The sequence below is a fragment of the Mus musculus genome, chromosome 1, assembly GCF_000001635.26.
Source record: "Mus musculus strain C57BL/6J chromosome 1, GRCm38.p6 C57BL/6J".
Taxonomy (NCBI): Eukaryota; Metazoa; Chordata; class Mammalia; order Rodentia; family Muridae; genus Mus; species Mus musculus.
Window position 1 is genome coordinate 118,669,163 of NC_000067.6, and position 25,144 is coordinate 118,694,306.

Sequence of the window (25,144 nt, forward strand, 5' to 3'; positions counted from 1 at the left end):
GCCCAGGAGTCAACCTATGTGACGAAGAGAGAGGAAAACAGCTCACCTGTGTTTACCTGTCAGCATGCTTTACCAGCCTTCTTAGCTTGACAGGCATCCATGGCTTGGGGCAGGAGCATCCTTCCATGTAAGCTGTTGCCTTCTCAGGATGGGGTAGAAACACATTGCCAGGTTCTTGTTAATTTAATGGCCCCTTAAAAGAAGGCACTTGCTCCTCTCCCTGCAGTATACCATGCTATCTTCCTGGAAGAGCTGACTACCCTGGAGCTGACTGAGAAGATCGCCAGCCTGTACAGCATCCCCCCACAGCATATACACCGCGTCTATCGACAGGGTCCCGCTGGCATCCACGTGGTGGTAAGCAATGAGGTGAGCTGACCTGGCCCTCCATAAGAGTCCCAGATGCACTCAGGAGCATCCTCCACTGGATCAGAGGGTCTCTGTTTTCTATGCATGTTGCCTGCTTGAAGCTGAAAGCCTACTGGCTGCCTATGATATCAGCAAGGGGAAGTTCTTACCACTGCTGAGTCGATGTTGTATGACTTTTCCTGGAAAAAAATATGAACAAGTGTCTTCTTAGGGTGTCAACAAAAGCCTTAAGTAAGAATTCCAAACTGATTCATTTATTGGGCTTAGGAGCAAAGATGACCCCAAAACAGCTTTATCACCAACAGTCTGTCCCCATAGCTACATAGATGGAGTTTCTCAGTTTACCTTCCAAACTAGTCACTTAAACTTGGAGGGAAGGTGTGCGGAATCAGCTAGAGTCCCATGTGAGGGGCCGAGAACCCTCCTCATGCCCTCTTCCCTCTATAATAAGGAACTAGCAACAAGCCCTACAATAACAGACATTTTTATTACATTTATTTATTCATTTACTTAGTGGGGTGGTAAGGAGGTGAATGGGTACAAAGGGACACACACAGAGATTAGAGGCTAGATTGAAGGACTCAGTCCTGTCCTTCCTCCATGTGGGACTAAGGAGTCAGACTTGGGGCAAGCACCTTCACTCATCTCCGTGGCCCCACAGGCTCTATCGTGAGGGTCTCTTGTGAGTAACCCTAGCCGCTGTGACTAAGATGCTAATGGCTGTTATACTCAGAGGACAGCCTTCTTCAGTTGTCCTTGGCTGGGTGCTCTTGGGGCAACTGCAGTCTGAAGAATGGGCTACCCATCAAGTAGGAATCATGTCCTGAGAGGCCAGTAGTTAAATGATGGGCTGCTATGGCCCATGGGAGACACTACTAGCAAGGCCTCCCTGAGTGATGAAGGTGTGTGCCACTGAATTTGTGCTCAACACAATCCTGTGGAAGCTGGAAATAGTGGCTAGCAAATATCCAGAAAGTGACGGAGTCTTGGTCCAGTCCTGTGAGGAGTGATGTGTTGAGCAGACTTGCCTGCTAAATTGAGCATCCCTTGCCTATGATGGAACAGATGATCTTATGCTTGTCTGTCCTGGATCTTCCTTCAACTGACATTTCCAACTAACAGAAATGTGTGTCTGGTGGTGTATTGGTCAGTGTCCTTGCACTGTAAGGGATGTCTGGGATCATGAACTTAAGAAGAAAGGTTCAGTCTGGGGAGAGGCTCACTTAGTAAAGGGCTCACCTTTAAAGTATGGACACCTGAGTTCAGCGTCCTGAGCCCGTGTCAAAAGCTGGGCATAGTGGTAAACCACAGTACAACCCCAGTGATGGAGAGATAGAAACTATCATGGTAGGAGAGCGGCTGAGCAAATTGTTCTCACTATGGTCAAGAAGCAAGGGAGTAGGTGTGGGGTACTAAGGTCCCGGTATCCCCTTCACTACTAACATTGGTGACCTAACTTTTTTGCTGGGCCCAACCTCTTAAAAGTTCCATATCTCAGTAGCACAGAGGCAGTCAGTACAGAGGCCTTTGAGAGACACTCCATATCCAAATCATAGTCACATGGCCACTATGTCCTGGCTGCTACTCCTGCTTACATGTATATGTATATAGTTCACATGTATCATGTATTAAGTAATATGTACATGATATTCATATATATATATATATATGTATGTGTGTATATACATGTACACACACACACACACACACACACTCACACACGCACATCTAGCATCTGCTAGCATCCCATTTCATACATAGGAAACTGAGGCACAGAGATACTGAGTAGTTGCCCAAAGATGCTACAGCTGATATGGAGTGAAGTTAAGGTAGAAATCCAGATGAACCAATTGTTGGAGAGCTGAACCAGTAAGAGATCCAACCTCTTGAGAAATGGGAGCTATGGTTTTGTTTGTTTGGTTGTTGGTTTTGTGACAATCTCAAAAGAGATGAGACCTGAAACTCCTTATGTAGACCAGGCTGGCCTTGACCTTGCTACAATCCTCTGCTTGCCTCTGTCTCCTGGGCACCAGGATTAGAGGAGTATGCAACAAGCCCAGCTCAATGAAGTTGTACCTCCTTGTTCTGTTCTGGTTTGCTTTGTGGCAGTGCTTCAGTGTAAAACCCAGACTGGTCCAGAACTCACTATGTAGACCAGGCTAGCCTTAATCATGTTATAGTCATCCTGTTACTGCCTTGTAAGCATTGGAACTATAGGCATGTACCACCAGGTCTAGCTTAAAGTAGCTACTTTTTGCTCCTGTTTCACAGAAAATGATACTGAGACCAGCAGTGCTGCTTCTAGGGCTAAGAGAAGCTAGGAGGATGAAGGGCCCGAGTGGTAGACGACCATGCTAATGAACTGGAAGGCATGTCACTTTGCACCTCAAGGAAGATCTGTAGCCCAGGCTGGCCTTGAATTTATTGTGTAGCCAAGGACAACCCTGACTTTCTGATCTGCCCTGGCCCCATTCTGGGATTACAGTGCTGGGATTGCAGCCCTGCACTGTACCATACCTTCTCTATGCTGTGCTGGAGACAGACTCCAGAGCTTTGTACAGACTAACTAAGCAAGCCCTGGAGCCACATCCTCAGACCCTCAACCATTTCTGTTTAAGAAGACAAAAAACCATGACTGTTTCTTGCACCCTCCCCCACTTGCCCTGTGCCCTCGACAGCAGGCAGTTAAGCAAGTGAAGCAGGGAACAGACCTCAAACGCCACCCTGGCTAAGTAGGCCATTCTCATTCCCCAAGTCTCCTTCCCACTCAACCCGAATCAATTTGGAAACCTTCAGCTCTGAATTACTCAGAGTGCTGGAGGCAGCCTGGCCAGCAAGGAGCCAGCCCCTGGGGTGCAAGGGCACTCAATTAAACAAGGGAGTTACTGATTAAGCCCTTGTGGGCCCCGCTTAGGGCTTTTCATGCCCAAGTGGCTGGGCGGCCAAGAGTCCGAGCTGGAGCAGGCTGAGGTATAGAATAAATGTACTTCATGCACCATTAGGCCCTGCGGGGAGGGTCAGGGTCGACAGGTGGATGCATTTGTAAGATTTGAGGCAGTAGTCCAGAGCAGGCAATAAAATGTGGGTTTCTGGTTTTTTTTTTTTTCTTTTTCTTTTCTTTCTTTTTTTTTTTTTTAAGATTTATTTATTTATTATATGTAAGTACACTGTAGCTGTCTTCAGACACTCCAGAAGAGGGAGTCAGATCTTTTTACGGATGGTTGTGACCCACCATGTGGTTGCTGGGATTTGAACTCCGAACCTTCGGAAGAGCAGTCGGGTGCTCTTACCCACTGAGCCATCTCACCAGCCCTTCTTTTTCTTTTTAATAGAAAGGAGATTTGCTACCCTGTTGGTTTTGGCATGCATGTTTACATATATATATATATATATATATATATATATATTTTTTTTTTTTTAACTACTTCTGAATGTATATTATGAAATATAGCTTACACATGCAAAGATCCTGTAAAACTAATGTACATTTTATTTTTAAAACTTATTTTACCTTTATGTGTGCCTGTATATGTGTGTGTGCATACAAAGTATATGTGTGGAAATCATAGGACACTGTGTGTGAGTGGGTTTTGTGAATGAAACTTAGGCCTACAGGGCTCGCATGACAAGTGCTTTTGCTGGCTGAGCTACCTCACTGCCCTGACTTGCAATTTTAATAAGTATTTAAGGCCTTGCACCCAGGTCACTAGACTGTGATGGTTATAGGCCCCTTTGTAGTATCATGTTTGGCCCTTGCTTGTCCGTGTATATTTTACACTAATCATTTCCTCTTCCCTCCCTAACGTGCTTAGGGCAGTACACATGTCTGTGTGCTTGTGGAGGCTATAGGATAGCCTTGACCGTTGTTCCTCATGTTCCTCAGCTACTACCCACCATGGCTTTTAACACAGGTCTCTTCCTGTCCTAGAGCTGACCAGGGAGACTGTGATGGCTGGTCAGAGAGCCTCAGCAATCCTTGTGTCTGTCTCTACGTGCCCAGCAACTGGGGTTACAAGCCACAGTATCAGGCCTATTTTGTTTGTTTGTTTTTTAATCTGAGTTCTGGGGATCAAACTTGGCTCTTCATGCCTGCAAAGCGCATGTTTCCAACTTGTCATTTCCTCAGCCCAGTGTGGACTGGGCATGCATTCTCTCCGTGTTCCTCTTTTCCCTCCACCATATGTTCTGATTCACAAATATGTGAATATGTGCAGCTGAGGGTCACTGTACCTCTGAGTGGTTAGATCCCAGTTGACTCACACTCCTGCTACTGAGAATGCCAAAGATGCACGTGTGAAGGTGCACATGAGCAGGAGAGCTTGAGGGGTGACCTCCATCCAGAACATGGCGTTTTCTAGAGATTTATCACCTGGATTTATCACCTGCAGAGGTGCTAGTTCCCATTGTACACCCTGCTTATGTTGTTATCATCTGTTTTACAGATGAGGCCGTGGAGCCAGAAACAGAAAGCTTTTCTGTGGTCAGTGTTTGCAAATCATAGTGAAAGCTTAGGAGACATGGCTATAAATTGTCTTTCCTGATCATGTGGGAGTATTAACCTCTTTCTGTTTGGTCCCTGTAAAGCCACGGACACACACATCTATTAATTATGGTGGTTAGTTAATTCTTGTTGCCATAGCAGAAGACCTGCTGAGAAGCACAAGGGAGGAAGGGTTATTAGGATCCATCAGTGTGGGGGAAGTATAGCAGCAGGAGCTGGGGAGGCCACTGGGCCATCAGGAAGCAGAGCATCTAGCTATAAGTGCTCAAGACACACCCATTGACCCTGTCCTCTAGCAAAGCTCCACCTCATAAGGGTTCCACGACTTTCCCAATGGTACCACTGGCTCTGGCTCTGGTTCAAAGGCATTGGCCCAGGGAGCACATTTGCATTGCATTCAGGCACAATTGCTTTAGAAGCAGGTTAGCTAAGTGAGGACATCACTATGGAAGCACCCTAGCTTACAGGCACTCAACCCCGGATGGTACAGTCACTGCGCATAGCATCAATGCACTCGAGGGGACTGCTGTGTGAGGGGACACTCTAACATAGTAGCACAAAAGATAATGTGTCAAATGTGTAAATCAGCAGTGGAGTAATTTAGGGTCACTACCAAGTGTGTGTACTGTGGGTCATCTGTACCATACTGGCCACATAGTAGGGTGCTTACAACTTTACCACAGACATGAATAATTGTGTTACCAGGATGACAGTGCCACTAAGCAGTGAGAAAATTTCAGCTCCACCAATTGTATTTGTGTTTTGTTGTTGACCAAAATGGGATTGACTGTGCTTAAATTTGTTGCTTGTTTCTGAGTCAAGGGTCTCATGATGTAATAACCCTAGCAGGTCTAGAATTAGCTGTATGGGCCAGGTTGGCCTTGGACTGACTCACGGAGATATGTCTGTCTCTGCTTCCTGTGTGTTAGGATTAAGAGTATATTCTACCATGCCTGGTTTTGTGTTCAATTTTTTTAAATATATTTTTTGTTGTAGCATAAACTTTCCTTTAATGAGTCCAGTAAAGACCTAGATGACCCAACATATAATAAACAAATAGATGTTTTATCTTTTACTTTTTTGGAGACAGAGTTTCTCTGTGTGACAGAGCATTGGCTGTCCTGGAACTCACTTTATATACCAGGCTGGCCTTGAACTCACAGAGATCCACCTGCCTACTTCCTGAGCAATGGGATTAAAGGCATGTGCCACCACTGCCTGCCTATTATCTTTCACTAACTTTTTTTTCCCCCGAGACAGGGTTTCTCTGTGTAGCCCTGGCTGACCTGGAACTCACTCTGTAGACCAGGCTGGCCTCGAACTCAAATCCACTTGCCTCTGAGTGCGCCACCTGGCTCTTTCACTAACTTTTGTTTTGTGCATGTGGGCCTGTGGAGGTCAAAAGAGACCCTGAATGGTGTCTTTCTGGTGCCTCCTGTCTGCTCACACAGCAACCACTTTATTGATGGAGCTGTCTCTCCAACTCCTCCCTAAACCTTTGTGATGTCATTGTGAAGAACATGTCTTGCCTTTGCCTTTCAGATGGTTCAGAATTTCCAAGATGAGTCTTGTTTTATCCTCAGCACATTAAAAGGTAAGCCTCTCTCTGCCTTCCTGATGAATGAAGAGTGTTTCTGTGTCCCTTGGTGTCATAGGTGATGGGTGGCAGGTGGGATCTGCCAGTCCAGGGTCCTCCAGAAGATGCTGAACTTGGAGCAGCCTTTGAGAGCAAGGCAAACCAAGTCTTCTCATACCTAGTCCTAGCCAAGCCAGAATGGACATCTCCAGGGGCACTGCAGGCCTGGCCATCTGTTCTCTATGGACTTGGGTTTGGGATTTCATAGACAGTTTCTGGGAAGCCCAAGTAAGGGCCACCCTGATGGGCAGAGTGAGTAAGGGACTCGGAGAATCCAGATGAGCCAGATGCCACAATGAGAATACCGCAGTGCTTACATTCTACCGAGAGGGAGACTATACCAGGATTTGTGTTTATTCACACAAGGCAGAGAAAGATCTGCTGTGACTTTCTTGGGTCTGGGAGGGTAAGTGGATAGGTTTCATCAGAATGGAAGACTGGGCTGGAGGAGAGGCTCAGTAGATGAGAACACAAATTGCTCTTAAAGAGTCCCCAAGTTTGGTTCTTAGCACCCACATCTGGTGGTTCACAACCACTCACATGCAGCTCCAGCTTCAGGGGAACCAAACCATTTTCTGGTCTCTGCAGTCACTTCATTCATTTGCACCTAGACAGACAGACAGACAGACAGACACACACACACACACACACACACACACACACACACACACACACAAGTGTACACACACATATACACACACACACACAAAATTAAAGGTAAAATAAGTCTTAAAGATCAGGAGACTGGGTTCAGGCTGTTCTAAGACCAACTCCCACCCTGTTCTGGGGACCTAGGCTGTGTGTGTTAGCTTTTTGTTACTGTGACAATGTGTGAGGTTGGTTATTTGGGCTCAGTTTGGGAGGTTTCAGCCATGGCCAGTTAGCCCTGTTGCATTTGGCCCTTTGGCAAGGCAGCACACGAAGGTGTGAGTGTGGTGAGCTGCTCTGTTACCTTCAAGACAGCTGGAAAGTGAAGGGAGAGGAGGGCCAAGGCTCAGTGTTCCCTCCAAGGGCTGATGTCATTTTCTCCCACTTGGCTCCACCCCTTAAAGCTCCCATCATCATTCGCTAGCATAAGCTGGTGACTAAACCTTTTACAACATGGGCCTTAAGATCCTAAATATAGCACAAACAATTGCAGAAAGCCATAGTTTGCCTAAAGCCTCCTCCTTGAGCCTAGGGCTATCTATGGTGAAAAGGCTCTTTGTCCAAACCAGAGTGCCTGGGAAGATCATTCAGTCAATATAGTGCTTGCCATGCAAGCAGGAAGCCTCTAGCTCAGTCTCCAGAACCCATGTTTTGTTATTGTTGTTTGGTTTTGTTTTAAAGCTGGGCATTGGTGGTATGTGCTTGTGATCCATCCTAGCCTGGTGAGACAGAGACAGGCTCACTGGTCAGCCAGCCTAGCTTACTTGGTGAGCTCTAGACCGATGAGAGACTGTCTCAAAACACAGGGTGGAAAAACTCCTAAGGAATGATACCTTTTGGCCTCTGCACAAGTATATGCACACACACACACACACACACACACACAGTAATTGTGTAAACAGATGCCAAAACCTGTGTAGAAAGCCCTGCTTCTGTAAACAGACTCTTCCTTATGAAGTCATTTGAGTGATTTTTGCCTCTGACTTAATACATGCCTTTTGGGACACCCAAATCACACTGTACCAACTCTGTACCTGTGACGCATGCCCATGCCCAGTGTTTCTCTTGCAGCAGAAAGCAATGATGGCTACCACATCATCCTGAAGTGTGGACTCTGAGCAGCAGCGCCTGCACCTGTCCCCTGCCCCATGGATCCCTGGCTGTGAAAGGTGCACCACTGTCAGCTGCTGTCTCACCTGACAAGCTCAGACTAGGAGGGACTCTACCCAGACCAGGAAAGCTACAGACAACCATGGACACAAAGTCTGGTGTACAGAAGAAAGCCAGCGGTTCCCTTCTCCTTTCCTCTTGGCTTTTAGGTTTTTAAGTTTCTTGTTCTGTTTCCTGGGCAGATAGTGGGGATGTGCATCTCTTAAACTCTGAGCCCTGCAGTTGGAGGGTCCTTTGATGTATTGGTCCTTCCTGTCTCCTCTCTTATGTCACCCTGATTCCTGCTTCTTTTTCTTGAGTCACTGGCTTCATGGCTAGCTCTGCCAATCTCACAAGGGCTCCACACACAGTTCTCCTCCTAATACTGACTTCCTTTCTCAGGACCCTGGTAGCCATGTCTCTCCTGTTCTTGGATGACTTGATAAGACTGGAGCTATTTATTTGTGCCTTCCATTTCTTTCTCAGTCGCCTTGTCTCTAAGGATCTGCTACATTCAAGCCCAGAGTCTCTGCATTGACATGGTAGATGGCACAGTGTACCTATGTGACCTCTCATTGTGTATTAGTTCCTTTTCTGTTGCTGTGATAAGATACTCTGACAAAGGCAACTTGATAAAGAAAGGGCTTGTTTTGGCTTAGAGTTTTGTAGGGATTATGGTGGATATTATGGTGAGGAAGGTGCCAAACAGAAAGCTAGCTGATCTCATTTTCATACACGTAGGAAGCAGCACAGAGAGAAAGAGCAAGAGCAGGAAATGGTACAAGCCTTCAAGGACCACCAACCCCAGTGACTTACTTCCTCCAGCAAGACTGCATCCTCTAAAAGCCCCATAACCTCAGCAGACTACATCACCAACTGGGACCACGTGTTCAAATACATAAGCCCATGGGATACATTTCTCATTCAAGCCACACATTTTGCCCATGTGACCTCCCACATTTTCTAGTTAGAGATGCTATGGACTAGGAGATGACATGTGACTTCCTCACCAGGGAAGAGAGGTGAGGACAGAATGATTCCTCATGGACCACTACTGTGTATTCTCATTTCTGTTGAGCAAAGAGTACTAAGAGGTGAAGATTCTGTTATCCAGTGGCCTTGACCATCCATTCTAGACATTTGGGTTGGGGTATGTCTCAGTAGATCCCTCCCTGGCAAGTATGAGGCCCTGGGCACCATCCCAGCGCTACAGCAGGAGGTACTTACTGAATTCTCTTTTTCAGACAACCTCAGCTAACCACTGCTGTTTGCCAAGTGGCCCAGGGGTAGTATGGTGTTTTTTTCATTGCTCATTTAAGATTCTATCATAGGTATATAGATAGGTGCTTTGTCTTTGTTGGCATGGTTGAATTGTTCACTTTTTTTGTTTGTTTTGTTTTTTTCAAGACAGGGTTTCTTTGTTAGCCCTGGCTATCCTGGAACTCACTCTGTAGACCAAGCTGGCCTCGAAATCCGCCTGCCTCGGCCTCCCAAGTGCTGGGATTAAAGGAATGTGCCACCACTGCCTGGCTTGTTCACCTTTCTTAACTCTGGGGGAATTTGAGGATCAGTAGCTATGGTAGACTTAATTCATCTTTATTATGCCCACCCAGTGCTTCAACTCTTTCCTAATCCTCAAGCCATAGTGAGTTACTTCTAAGCTCAAAGATTTGCCAAAGGTTTTGGCAAATATTATTTTACAGGCAGAAAAACTACTCTCACAGGAAAGATGAGCTCTCAGTTCCTTGTCTTTTGAGACATGTGGGTGGGGTTGACAGCTTTATTGAGATGTTGGTGTCGTGAATATATTGGCACAGGCTTTCTGTGGACAGGGTTTCATTTTGGGAATGTGCCTGGTAGAATGGACAGCTCATAAGGTAACTTTTCACCGGTTTGAGAAACTGCCCAGTGTTTCCCACGCAGCTACACGTGTTTGTATTACCACCAGCAATGGAGGATGGTTCTAGTTTCTCCACCTCCTCATCAACATTTGCTGTGATTTCTCATTCTTGCCCGCCTGTCCTCTCTCCCTCCCCCTTCTTCTTCCGTATAGTCCAGCCTGGCCTCGAAGTCACTAAGTAGAAGAGGAAAATTGAACTTCTGATCTTCCTGACTCTGCTTCTTAAATGCTAACAACATAGAAAAGTACCTCCACACCTAATGTATGCGGTGCTGGGACAAAATCCAGGGCTTTGTGCTTGCTAGGCAAGAGCTCTCTCTACCAGCTGAGCCACCTCCCTAGTGGTGACCTGTCTTTTATTACAATATCCTGCTGGTGTCATGCATGTCTCTGGCTAATGATGTTCAATGTCTCTTCACATTGATTGGCCATTTGTATATCTTTGGGAAAATGTCTGGTTATGTCTTGCCTGTTTTTAAATTGGGCTCTCTTCATTGAATTGTACAAGTTGTTGATGAAAATCCTTCATCAGTTTTTCTCCATTCTGCTCCATTCTGTAGGCTGTCTTCACCCTCTTAATGGTTGATGCTCCTTGGGGTGTACATGTTTCTAAATTGGTTGTGCTTAGTAGTATGAACCAGCACTCCCAGTACTCAGCTGAGGCTCCCGAGGCCAGCCCAACCTACATAGTAAGACCCAGTCTCAGAAACAATTGTCATCATTATTTTAATGTGTGTGATGCCTGAGTTACCTTCTGCTGATTGTAGTTTTGATGTGGATACTAAGAAACCATGACCTAATGCAAACTCAGGAAAATCTGTGTTTTCTCCTTAGAATTAAAAACGCTGTTTATTTTTATTTTATGTGCATTGGTATTTTGCACATTGGTATAGTATGTGTGGTTGTGTGTGTGTGTGTATATATATATATATATATATATATGTATATGCACACATACACACAGATCCTTGTAAGGGTGTTAGATCTTCTGGAACTGGAGTTGCAAGCAGGTGTGAGCTGCCATGTGGGTGCTGGGAATTGAAGCTTGGTCCTTTGGAAGAGAAGCCAATGCTCCTAACCCCTGAACCATCTCTCCTGGTCCCTCTTAGGAACATGATTAAAGTTTAGTTGTTACAATGAGTTCTGCTCCAGTCTGAGTTAGTTTTACATATATGATATGTAGTGGGAGAGTCTAGTTTCATCCTTTTACATGTGAGCGTCTACTTATTTTACCCCTAATTACTGAAAGGACTGGAGCTTCTGTAGTCTGGAGACCTCCGATTCCTGGATCTTTGTGAGCACGGCGGGACCATTGCTGATCTCTTGTTCCTTTTACCTTCTTGGTCTGCATTTGGGTCTACTGCTCTTACGGCCACTTCCCTCCTCTCCTCCTGTCAGCAGGACTGGATGATGCCCCTCTGTTCTGTCGTTTTTCCTGGCACTAACACTTCCTAGTTCTAGAGGAAGGTAATGACCAAACGTTTCCCAAACGTTTCCATGCTTGGATAGAGAGGCAACCGAGTCTCTTAGAATAATATGCTCAAGGCGAGCCACTGGGAGAAACAGGACTCATTGGGCCTCTGACTTTCAGCCCATCAGGCTATCTGTGGCCCCTGTTCCCAAGTGATAGCTCTACATGGGCTAAAGGAAGAGAGACTAAACTGATACCTTTTTTTTTTCTCATACCAAAGTCGGTCTAAACTGGAGAGCCAAAGATGGCACACTGTAAAAAGAGCAGATGGCATGGAATGTTCCAAGTCTTGTCTTGGGGTCTGAATTAGTTATTTTTCTCATTGTTGTGAAAAACATCTGACAAAAACAAAACAAAACAAACAAACAAGCAAAACAAAACAAAACAAAACAAAACTTACAGGAGTGAGGGTTTCTTTCTGGCTCACAGTTTAAAGGTCCAGTTTGTCGTGGCTGAGAAGTCTTGGCAGCCAGAGCATGGGACAGCTGGAAGCAGAGGCAGATGGATACAATGTTTATCTTACCATCTCTGTTTTTTTAGTCAGGGTTTCTATTCCTTTACAAAACATCATGACCAAGAAGCAACTTGGGGAGGAAAGTGTGTATTTAGCTTACACTTGCACATTGCTGTTCATCACCAAAGGAAGTCAGGACAGGAACTCAAACAGGTCAGGAAGCAGGAGCTGATGCAGAGGCCGTGGAGGGATGTTCTTTACTGGCTTGTTTCCTTATAGAACACAGGACTACCAGCCCAGAGATGGTCCCACCCACAATGGGCCCTCCCGCCTTTGATCACTAATTGAGAAAATTCTGGATCTCATGGAGGCATTTCCTCAGGGGAGGCTCCTTTCCCTGTGATAACTACAGCTTGTGTCAAACTGACACACAAAACTGCTACTATACCTTTTTACTCTGCAAAACTTCAGCCATGAAATGCTAGGGTAGGTTTTCCCACCTCAGATAACTAATCTAGAAGACTCCTCACACACTTGCTTGGCAGGGGAGAGTCCATGATCAAGGAGCTGGTCTTTCCTGGGTAATGCTTATTCTTTGCAGTCTGGATGTGCTTGACTGAGTAATTTTTGGTAGTGGGGGAATGTATTCTTGCTCCCGATGAGTGAATTAAAGGAATAGAAAAGAAACTCACTGGCAGACATAGTCAGAGGTTTATTTCCATGGTGATACTAAGTCCCATCAAGTTGACAATCAAGATTAGCCATTGTGGGGGTCTAGAAAACAGTCAGACATTGCCCTAGTGACCTCTTACCCAGTCTGCCTGGAGCCCCTTGAGAGCTATTAACCAGGAAAAGGCTAGAACCCATAAGCACGTCACCAGTTCCTAAGTCCAGTGTTGCTTCAGGGGCTGGCCCAAGTAGCTGGAGTTCTGAAAATTATTAACACATCAGTGGAAGAAATAGAAAGACTCTTTAGCTGTTGTCAGTGGAAAGTTGAGGTTGTTGGGGGCAAGGGGAATTGAATATGGTCACTGCCTTAGGTACACTGGAGGGACAGGACCAAAAGTCAAGGGTCCCAGGCTCCCTTTAATACAAGGTGAACAGTAGACCATTAGTAGAGTGTCCCTGTGTTTGAATGGCAGAACTGCCCCCCTAAAACAAGAAGCATTGATCTGGAGACCTGAGAACCTGGAAACTAGTCAGTAGGTGAATCTGAGCTTCGGGAAAACTTTACCATTGTTTCCCATTCATCAAAGTCATGTGGTGGACAGGTGACCTTTGCTTGTCCTCGGTATTCAGTGCCACCAGTGCTGCTGCAGCTGCAGGTAAACCCGAGTGGATGGATGCCTGCTCACCAAGTCCCAGGCTTTCCCTGACTGCAGCTGGGTGAGTGCAGGTGTGTAGGTGTGGGCCTCAGTGATGTGCTGCTATCTGCTGTCATCCGAGCCAGTCTACTTGGCCAGTATAGAGTGTTCTTTTCTCTTTCCTCTTCCAATCTCTTTGTCCTTTGAAGATAGGACTACTGGGCCCAAAGAGCAGTGAGACTCTAGGAAGTACCCAGACTCCTTTCCCAAGGCCAGCTCTCCTTAGCTGCTTCTCCGCCTCAGTAGGAGTCTCTGAGCCCCTGCAGGCACTGCTGTAAAGGGTCTCTAACCTGGGCCTTCAGGCTGTTCTAAGGACTGGAGTGAAGAGGTCTGTGTTCCCTTCCTTCCAAAGAGTGCCCTCCCTTTATATTTGCAGACAGGAACTAAACTCAGTGCTGTCCACTGGTTTCGCCATCATTTAGTTACTAGAGAGCATTATCTTCAAACCTAGTTCAGGGAATGATAGCCTTGCCATCAAAAATTACACTAAATTACTGTATTGGATTGCTTGTGTTAAATTATGCAGGACTGTGGTGGGGCTCGATGGCCGAGCACTTCCCAACTGCGAGCAAGGTTCTGAGTTCTATCCCTAGTACCATAAAACCAATAACATTGTGGAGAGCTGGGTATGGTGGTGCAAACCTGTAATCCCAGTACTCAGGGCAATGCTGTGGCCGGGGAGTAAACGAAGGGTGACTGAGTCTCAGGCCAGTCTGGACTATTAAAAGTTGTTTTCTCTTGTGCCAACATACTTAATTTTACCTCTTTGCCCTTAAATACTGAAATATTTACTCCCCAACTCCTTTTTTTTTAACATTTTAATGTATTTTATTGTCTTATTTGTCAGTGGTAGGGAACAGACCCAGAATTCAGGGCCTCACACATGTGAGGCAGGTGTTCTACCACTGAGCTAGCCCCTAACCTCAGCAGCCTTCTCTCTCCTTAGGATTACTTAGGGCACTCTCAAGCATTAAGGGCTATCTTTTTTTTTTTTTTTAATTAGGTATTTTCCTCATTTACATTTCCAAGGGCTATCTTAACAATGCATTTTGCATAAACTTAGGAGAAGTAGAAGGTGCAATCAGAAGTCTGGAGAGTTCCTTGCCTTCTGTGTATCTCACTTCTGGAAAGTTCTGATCCTCACTTGGCTCCCAGGGACTATGCCCAGCCTTTCCATGAGAGAGAGTACAGAGGTCTCTTCCTCAAACGCTCCTGTTACCTGGAACCCTGCTCGGCCTTTGTCCTGGTCCTCTGGTCAGGGTTTGATAGAAGAAAGGACTTTTGTGCTGTATTTATGGATTGCCGAGCTGTAGGGGGTAGCAGTGGCCTGAGGCGCCTACTAGAACCTGCCTGGAAAGGACAGACTGATTTCAGCAGGTGTCTTGAAGACTAAACCCCTGTTAGCTTAGCATCCCTGGAGCCTACAGACCCCTCCCCATATATGCTAGACCCTTCCTGTGTGGTTGTGATTTCTGGGCAGCTTCCTGCCTTCCCTGGACCCAGATTTCTACAGTACTTGTGGGGCAGAGTGTGGTGTTCCCCAGGGATGTTCATCTTTCATAGCTTGTCTATCTGTAGACGCCCCCTCCCCTGTCTTCTGCATCCCCTTGCATCCTGCAGCCACTCCAAACCTGTCTATCCTGTATTCCTCATTGACCTGCTTCTCATGGAGTTTTTATCTCAAGCCCTCTGCCCAGGTTTCTAGCTGGGGAAACCATTGAAAAATGAGAGACAGACTGGGTCCTTAAACTACAGGAAGTTACACATCCTGTTTTCCAAATCCAGAATTCTATACCTGACTGCATGGAACGGGTCACATTCAAAACATGGATATGCTACAAACAAAATTACCCTTGGGTCATGTGTGCAGCATATGCAGAAACACAAGTGGATCTTGTGTGTGTGTGTGGATGTAAACCCCATCCCCAAGATAACTGTATTACATTTGTATGTATTGGTAGTTCAAGATCTCAACCCGCCCAGGTAGAGGCTTGTTTATCTAGGATATTCAACCTTCCGTGGACTGAGCCAGGTCCTACGAAGGCCACATCTGTGAAGTACGTGGACAAGCTTCTTCCCACGTGGCTGCCCTGAGGCTTTGTTAATGGGCTGACGGAACTACGGGAGAGAGCTTTGTGGGGCTAGTATTAGAGACAAGCAAAGGGGGACCATTTCAAGCACTGACCTATCTCTTCCTGCTGGGTAAAGTCTTGCTTACTTACCATGTTCTTCCATGCTTTGATGTGACTCTTTCTTGAGGTGTTCTCACCTACCTTCTTCCTCTAGGTGGGGTGATTCTTTTCTAAAGGTGGTAGGGTTTTTTAGGTGGTAGTCCAGACTGGTCAAATATGTGTGGCAGGTCACGGGAAAGGGAGTCATGGAAACCCACGTTGTCATAATGCCATGTTGTTTTTGTACCTGAAATAAAGCATATTTTGCACTTGTAAATGAAAAATCTGTATGTGGGCTCTGTGCTGGGTCAGAATGCAAATAAAACCATTTGTACTAAACCCATGTGGCTGGAACCTCAACTTGCTTTGTTTATTGAACTGTAGCAAATGAATCTACTACTGTAGAGTATTGGGAGACACAGCTCAGTGGCATTAGGAACACGCACACGCTGCCCCTATGCTCCGTCTGTGGTGTTCTTTCCATCTTGCAGAACTGAAACCCTGCTGCCTTATTAAACATGGCTCTGCAGTCCCTTCCCCCAGCCCTTTGCAGCTACCACCTACTTTGTGTCAATTTGAAAATGAGGGGCTTCACTTAAGTGAAATTCAGTATATGTCTGTTGTAGGAGATTAAGTTACAGTATGTGTTAGGATCTCCTCTGTTTTAAAGCTTAGGGATACTCAGCTGGGTGGCTGGGCCATGTATGTGTCTGTTCACTCTCATTGATCACAGACTCCCCCCATCTGTGACCATCAACTCTGCAGATTCCAAAGGCCCTAGTTTTGATTCCTATAATTTCAGCAGTGAGGAGCAGAGGCAGGAGGGTGAGAAGTTCAAAGTCATCCCTGGCTACACACCAAGACAGACCAGCTTCCTTAAATGATACACTGTCTCAGAAACCAAAAGGTGACACCCGGGGTCCCTGCAGAGTCATCTCTTTGGACCCTACAGACCTCTGGTGTCCAAGGTTTGACCTCAGCACCCCACTCCCCTGGTACCTCCTGGACCTGCACCTATGCTGACCTTGCTGATGGCCCCTGTTGGTGACTGGGAAGGGCTGTGATTTCCTGCTACCCCGTGTCCCTGACACAGGGATCTTTTCCCTCCCAGAGAAGTGTGGAACTTGCAGAGCTAGGTTAGGAAGGTCTAGCTTAGACACCATGACATGTCCTCTTGTCTTATTAAATCTTACATCTGCTATTTTATTATAATTATAAATTTCTGCTTCAGATTGTCTGATGAAGATGTATTATTTTTAGCTCTGGCACTTTCCCCCTGGGGTTCCCAATCTGACTATGGTTATTCTCTAGAAAACCCCTCTTCCTAGGGCTTAGGACATAGATCAGCAATGGAGTATTTGCCTTTTGAGCATCAGAACCTGAACTTTAAATTTAAAAATTTTAAAATACATATGTTTTTAAAAAGCCAGCACTGAGGAAGTGGAGACAGGCAGGTACCTAGAGTACTGGCTAGTTCAATTAGTGAACTCCGAATTTGGTGAGGGATCCTGTTTAAATAAGTTAGGCAAGCTGAGCATGGGGGACATATGCCTTTAACCTCATCACTTGAGATAGAAAGCCAGAGAGGCAGGAGGATCTCTGTGAGTCTGAGGCCAGGCTGGTCTACATACCTAGTGAGTTCCAGGACAGCCAGGGCTACACAGAACCCTGTCCCTAACAACAACAAATTAGGCAAATAATGATAGAGTAGGACCCTCAGCATTGACCTCTGGCCTTTACAAATACACACACACACACACACACACACACAACTGTACACATGAACATATACAAATGCCCACACATATGCATATGCATGTGTGAGAATGGACTGGCGAAGAAAGAAAACAAGAAAAATGCCAGTGTTGCCCACACTGGTTCTGCCTGGCTGTATTCTGAGTCCGGTACCAAGGTCTCTAGCACCCCTATTGAGGCTCCATAGTCAGCCCTTCTTTATAAAAGGAGGCCAGGTGGTAGAGTACTTGCTTAGCCTGCTGGAAGTCATCCTCAGCATAAGCAGGGCATGGTGATACATTCCTATGGTCCCAGACTTTGGACGGTAAAGGCAAGAGAATCAGGCATTAGTGTTCATTGTTGGCTACATGGAGATTTCAAGGCCAACCTGGGCTACCTGAGACTCTGTTCAAAGCAACAAAAAAGCCAAGACAACTCTTCCTTGAGGAGCCCATACCTGGTGCTTCAGGGCAGCAGGGGTGGGGTGCTTGGGGGTGGTGAGAAGAAAGTTGATCTTTAGGACCTATTTGTTTATAATTCATTCATGTTCTTTTCCAACCAGTTGTCCTCTTGAGCCCACAGTGTGCAGTACCAGGCACTACAATGGCGACAGGAATAGAGAGAGGCTGACTGTCTTCTACTTCTTGCAGGATCTTTCCAAGGCCCTTACTTGTGTGACTAACTCAAGCATATGCTGTCAACTTTAAGAAAAAAAGTGCATTGTTTGTGGAAAGAGAGTGAGCCTGCACCTTCCAAAGCCCCAAGGGCCATGTTTGTATACAAAACAGACAGGCAGTGTGGGGCCGCCATGGCTGGGCACACAGAGGCCCACTGTCAGGCAGGGCTGAAGGTCGAAGCTCCTGCATGACACAGCTGTGGCACTGGCCTGCAGGCCTCCAGGGGCATGCCGTAGGAAGCAGGGAATTGTGTAGACTCACCCTCCCCACCCCCGTTAGGAGAGAGCAGCTCAGGGGTACTCTGGAAGGCAGAGTGCTGTGTGCTCCGAGGCCCCCAGAAAAACCTCAGGACTGTGTGAGGACTCGGAGCTAGTCTAATCTCTGTGGTTCCTGCTGCTGCTGGGGAAACTGAGGCCCACTGAAAGGAAGCAAAGAAGTCAGGTGCCCACACCATAAGCTGTGTAGGCTGAGCCATCTTCTTTTTGTAACTCAGCCTAACCTTGAACACTATTTATCTTGAACTTGCAATCCCGACTCCACCCCGAGGGCATACTATGCTCAGTTTTGGCACTGGGGGTAAGGGGTGTGCTTGCTTAAATCGTTTTCTCTACACCATACACAACGCATCATTGAGTGCTCCATTGTTCTGGCTGCCAGTGGGGTGTCCAACAAACCATCACCGTGTGGCAGAATAGAGATGTGAAGACGCTCATCAAGATTACCCTGAATCCAGTTAAAAAAACACCCAGAAGCCCTTCTCAGCTGAGCTGGGCTTCATACACCAGTAAGTGGGAGGAAAGCCCGCCATACTCAAATACGGACCAGGTGCGTGCTATGTAAATCAGCTATAAAAAGGTCCCGAGTCTCCTGCACACAGCTTTTCTTCAGCTACCCTTATTGGCTGTTTGTTTGATGTGTGAGGATGTGCACACACGTGCTACATGTGTGGAAGTCAGAGGGAAATTCATGGCAGCAGTTCTTGCCTTTTGGTTCTGGGAATCAAACTCAGGACTTCAAGTTTGGCCAAAAGTGGCTTTATCTGCGGAGCTGTGCTGCTGGCTTCTGGACCAGCCCTTTCGAGTGTCCGCCTTTCCCAGGGCTCACTAGCCTGCTTTCCTTTCCTTTCCTTTTTTTTTTCTTTTTTCTTTTTTTCTTTTTTTTAAGATTTATTTATTATTGTAAATAAGTACACTGTAGCTGTCTTCAGATGCACCAGAAGAGGGTGTCAGATCTCGTTACGGGTGGTTGTGAGCCACCATGTGGTTGCTGGGATTTGAACTCGGGACCTTCTGAAGAGCAGTCAGTGCTCTTACCCACTGAGCCATCTTACCAGCTCCTTCCCTTTTCTAAATTATTATTATTTTTAAATTTTTATGTGAACTGGTGTTTGGCCACACGTATGCCTGTATGAGGGTGTAGGATTAGCTAGGACTGGAATTACAGTCAGTTGTGAGCTGCCCTGTGGGTACTAGAAATTAAACCTGGGTCCTCTGGGATTGCAGCCTGTGCTCTTAACCACTGAGCCATCTCTCCACCCACCCCAACCTCCCCCAACCCCATCCCCGGCTTTTCCTTCCTTCCTAAACTGTCTCTGTTCTACTTGTATGTCTAACCATGTGTCCCTGGTCAAATTCTTTGTTCAGGGACACAAGAGCCTGGAAACTCAACGTTCAGATCCGAGTTAATGCAGCACGGAGGGAAGACAGGTAAGGGCCACCGGACTCCAGCCGCCAATCACAAAAGAGTCTCCGGGTTACCCACAGTGCTTCAAAGGAGAGATTCTCGGGCCTCTTTCTTCAAGTTCAACATTCCACAATGTTGCCTCACAAAACTAAGAGCAGCATTTGGTCAGTGTTTGTTCATTCTATTCAAAACATTTTTACTTTATTATAGTGTGTGTGTGTGTGTGTGTGTGTGTGTGCTAAGGATAGAATTTGGGACCTTGGGTGTTAGGCATACTCAACTTTATTAGGGGTCTTTATAGAGGCATTGCCACATTGTCACAGTCTCCAGCTCTCCTGAATGATGGGGGTGGGGACTGAAAGCTTCTGGTTCAAGACTGTGGCATCCTTGTGGCATCCTTGTGACCAACATATGGGCCATCTGGGATGCCTCTGGGATGCCTCCAACAATCATCTTACTGTAATAGAAGATGCTCCTATCACACAAGGAATAGCATGGATTTATTTTATTATTTAAAAAATGTATTTATTGCTGGGCATGGTGATACACACCTTTAAATCCCAGTACTTGGGAGGCAGAGGCAGGCTGATCTTTGAGCTGGAGGCTAGCCTGCTCTACATAGAGAATTCTAAGCCTCAAGTCTGCAGGGTCTACATAGTCAGATTCTGTCTTTAAAAAAAAACTTACTTTAAATTATTATTATTAGTAGTAATAGTAATCTTACTATTATTATTGTTGTGTATGAGAGATATGGGTGTGTGAGGCCAGAGGAAGTTGTCATGGTTGTCCTCTGTCACTCTCTACACACAGCAGAAGGCCCACAAAGTGGATACCAAGGAGTCATGGTGACACCAGGTATATGGACAAGGTCCTACTATCCCAAAGTCACAAGGCTGGCTTTCTCTGAAAGGGAGAGGCCATGGTGCCTGGTGGGAACACAACAAAGGTGTCTATTTCTGGACTGTGGCTTTGTGTGAAGTCACCGAGCTGTGCTGTTTTGTACTTTTGTGAATTCCATTGCACAATGGGAAGCTGACAGGAGAGGAGGGGACTGCGATAAACTAAAAGTGCCATTCAGCTGAAGGACCTGCCCTTGGGGTGTGTCCAGCTGGAGAGCAGTTCCCGAGAGCTAGGGTAGTTCTGGCTTCCCTTGCATCAGCTTCCTGGTACAGGCATGAACGGGATGCTAGGTACTCTCCCTCCGGGCCTCACCCACCTCTGCCATACTTCCAGGCCAAGGGGGTGTAGTTCCTCTACTGTCCTTATTTAAGGGGACTAAGAATTCTAGCAGCTGGGGCCTCACCTGGGTGTGGAAAGAGATGGCCTTTTAAGGTCTTACCACATTCCATTCATTTTTCTCCCCCCACACTCTCTCTCTCCCTCCCTCTCTCCCTTTCCCCCTCCCCCCTCTGTCTGTCTGTCTGTCTGTCTGTCTGTCTCTGTGTGTGTGTGTGTGTGCGCGTGCATATGGCTTCCTCACTTGAGGCCACCTGTGCTTCTCTGTTTTTAGACATACCCAAGTTTGATGTCCCCCTCTCTGGCTTTCCAGGTTCAGTAGAACCCTTACTTGGCTCACTCCTGACCTCCTGACCTGGCAGGCCCAGACACCATTCTTTGCTTTCATGACCCCATAAGGAATCCCTGGATTACATATTTCCACCCCCCATTGGTTACCTGATCCCAGGGTCTCTTGTATCTGCTTAGAGTCTGGACTTTAGGGAAGGTCTGTCTGTTTGTCATCTTCAGTAAAAATAACCCTAGGAGAGCTGGAGAGGTGGCTCAGTGGTTAAGAGCACTGACTGCTCTTCCAAAGGTCCTGAGTTCAATTCCCAGCAACTATATGGTGACTCACAACCATCTGCAATGTGATCTGACGCCCTCTTCTGGTGTGTCTGAAGACAGCTACAGTGTATTCATATACATAAAATAAATAACTCTTTTTAAAAAAAATAACCCTAGGAAGCCATGTGTGACTCAAGCCTGTAGTCATAGCAACGAGGCAGGAGGATTATGAGTTTCCAGATCAACCTAGGCCACACAGTATATGCCTGTATGTTCACGTGTGTGCACATATGTGTGTGCAGGTATGCGTGCCAATATATACACTGGGACTATACCTGGGTGCTGCCTGGCATGGGTGCTTGGGATTTGAGTCCAGGTTCTCAGCCTTGAGCAGCAAGTACTTTCTCTCTGAGTGAATCCCCCAGCCCACAGCATGAATGAATGGCTTCCAGGAAGATCAAAGAAGGCCTCTCTATAGCTTCATGTAGCAGTCTCGCACCATCTCTTATGCCCTCTCGGTCTTCTGAATCTGTTTCATAATGCCACAGAGGGCTGTGTCTGTCACTAGCCCATGGATTAGGATGCCATCCAGTGGGATGTAAGCCTTTCTTTCTTACCCTCTGTGTTGCAGCCGCCTAGAGCATAGCCAGACAAGAAGATGTTCGATCAAGACAAGAGGGAGCAAGCTAGGGAGATGGCTCAGTAAGAGCGCTTATTGTGGAAACACAAGGACCTGTGTTTAAATCCCTAGGACACACATGTAAAGGCCTAGTTGCGACTGTGAGCACATGCCTGTAACTCTAGTGCTAGAGGAGGGGGAGGGCAGAGACATGAGGGTTGCTGGCTTTTTGCTTCCTGCCTGGCTCTAGGTTTGGGAAGAGATGCTGTTGCCAAGGAGCCAGCTGGACATCAACAGAGTAGGTCACCTGAAGTCCTCCTCCCACCTCTGTATATGTGCCCACTTGGGTGCACCAACGTTCATTTGTGTTCATGCACACCCCTATTCCCAACATACACAGTGACCAGATGGGGCTTCTCCTCGTGTCTCACACATTTGTACTTTCCACTTACCTGTGTTACACCTGCTGTGACTATTGATGGCTGGCACTGATCCCTCACCTCTGTCCCTGCCCTGGCTGCCTGGTTCTTCCCTCAGAACCTCAGAGGAACACTGGGCTCTCCCAGAGCCTGGCCCCAACTCACAGGAGCTGATTGCCTCCAGTCAGGTGAAAGAAAAGGCACATCGTCAAGGCTCAAGAAAGTGGGCCTTAGGTGCTACACTCTAAGGGGCTTCCTGGGCCTGTGACTCAATGTCATTTCCTTCCCTCTTTTCCCTGTCACCTGTGGGTGTCAGGGACCAGCATCATCTCACTTGGTGGAGTCCAAAGTGTAAAGTTCCTATACTATGAGGCCCAGATCTGATTTAGACCTTACCCATCCTACAGGACCTAGGGCATGAAGTGAGGGGTCTTATTGGGAATGTGGGAGGAGGTGCCTGGAAAAAAAACCTCACATCCCCACAGACCAGATTTGAAGGTTTGGGTGTTTTCTGGACATCATGTTTGAGATGAATATTTGTGTTTACTTATGATCTCTCTCTCTCTCTCTCTCTCTCTCTCTCTCTCTCTCTCTCTGTGTGTGTGTGTGTGTGTGTGTGTGTGTGTGTGTGGCCACAAACTAGAAAAAGACTTTGGATCCTTTGGAACTGGAAGCATAGGCAGGTGTGAGCCACCTAACACGGGTGCTGGAAGAGTAAAAAATACTCACCAGTTGAGCCATCTCTCCAGCCCCATGTTCTTATATTCATGCATGCCCACCTCCGTGTGTACGTGTAGGTACAATGATCTGTGATCTGTGCATGCAAGTGTGAAGGCCAGAGGTCAGCACTGGGTTTCTTTCTCAATTGCTCCTCATCTTATACTTTGAGACAAGGCCTCTCACTGAACCTGGAGCTCACTATTTGGGCAAGAGTGTCTGATCGGTGAGCTCACAGGTCTACCTATATCCATATCCCTCTTCCCCTTAGCACTGGGGTTACATGGGTGCTGGAGATTGGAGTTCAGGTCCTAGGAGGTATGGCAAGTACTTTACCCACTGAAGCATCTCTCCAGTGTCCTGTTTATTTCAGAGTCTCATGTAGCCCAGGTTTACCCTCAGTTCATGACATCAAAAAGGATGACCTTGAACTCTAACCCTCTTGCTTCTACCTCTGTAGTGTGACTACAGGCATGCACCACCATGCCCCTTTATGCAGTGCTGGGGACTGAACCCAGGATTTTGTGTATGTCAGGAAAGCACCCTACCAACTGATCCACATCTCCAGCTAAGGATTTTTAAACATGACCTTAGCACCAGGACCCACACCGGGCAGTTATTGGGGCATGAGGAATTGATTTGAGTTGTTTTGAGACTCTAAGGATATTGACAGGAGAAGTGGACTGGTGGAGTACAGGTGGATAAGTGCGGCTATGGGATGGCCAGCAGGGGTGGGAAGGAGACTTGGGAGCTGGTAGCACTCCTCACAGAGATCTGACATGAAGCCTGAGGGTGAACATCTGACATGAAGCCTGAGGGTGAACCTATCTAGAATGGAGTAGGTAGCCCAGGACTCACAAGCGGGATCAGGAGTGTCCTTCAGCCCTGGGTCCAGGATCCTACCCACAACCCTGGTCAGCCAAGGACCCTGGATCCACAAGCAGAGAATTGAGTGGCCATGTTCAGTGAGAACAGAATGTCTTCAAGCAGGGAACAAGGAGTGGAGGGCAGGAAGGAACAGAAAAATCAAGTCAGGGAAAACAACTGGCAGGAGCCAGGTCTGCTTTGTAACCACCTGGGGAGTCACCCTTTCTCTCAGGGCCTTCATCTTCTGTGTCACAAGCCGCATAATTCTATCCCTTCCTATCCCCAATAATAGTGGTGCCCCTGGGCCTGGGTTACTCAGAACTAGACTTAAACCCTCTTGGGCTGATGTGTGAGCTTGGAGAAAGATGCTTTGAGTCCATTGTGGGCCTCATGATGTGGTGGGAGCTCCGGGCAGATGACAGGTGGCTTGCTCAAAGCAGCCTTGGGCAGGCCTGTATCTGTCACTTGTTAGTCCCAAAGTGTCCTGGTGGATAAAATGTCTATTCTTCTGTCTACCACAGATCCCTCATATGCAAATGCAAGTGTGTGTCTGTGTGTGTCTGTGTGTGTGTGTGTGTCTGTGTGTGTGTGTGTGTGTGTGTGTGTGTGTGTGTGTGTGTGTGTGACTGTCTTTGCACTTGTCTGAGGAGGGCACAGGATACTCCTGCCATTATTCCCCAGGTGCCATCTACTCTACTTTTCTGTTTCTGTTTTGTTTTGTTTTTAAGATTACTAGTTTGAATCTCACTTGGCTTACCAGCAAACTGTCTCTGCCTCCCCAATATGAGGATTAAGTGTACACCACCATGCAAATTTTTCTTCTTTTAATGTGGGTTCTCAGGATTGAGCCGAAGTCCATATGCTTGCAAGGCAAGCACGTTATTCACTGAGCCATACCTTCTGACCAGGACATTCTTGCCAGGCTTCACAGCACACAGAAGGGACCCATGCCTTTTCTATATCAACATTTGCCAAGGTTTCAG

At 46.7% G+C, this 25,144-nt stretch overlaps 1 protein-coding gene and 1 pseudogene across 2 annotated transcripts in view; both read left to right on the plus strand.

Moving 5' to 3' along the window:
- Tfcp2l1 (transcription factor CP2-like 1) overlaps positions 1-16,006 on the plus strand; it is a 57,246-nt gene extending 41,240 nt beyond the window's left edge. For both annotated transcript variants that reach the window (XM_006529961.2, NM_023755.2), the window contains 3 exons: positions 227-369; positions 6,413-6,464; positions 8,226-16,006. In XM_006529961.2, the coding sequence (XP_006530024.1) occupies positions 227-369; positions 6,413-6,464; positions 8,226-8,272 (242 nt within the window). In that variant the 3' untranslated portion in view covers positions 8,273-16,006. The remainder of the gene's footprint in view (positions 1-226; positions 370-6,412; positions 6,465-8,225) is intronic.
- Positions 12,659-12,788, plus strand: LOC115487679 (annotated as a pseudogene).
- Positions 16,007-25,144: the final 9,138 nt, after the last annotated feature.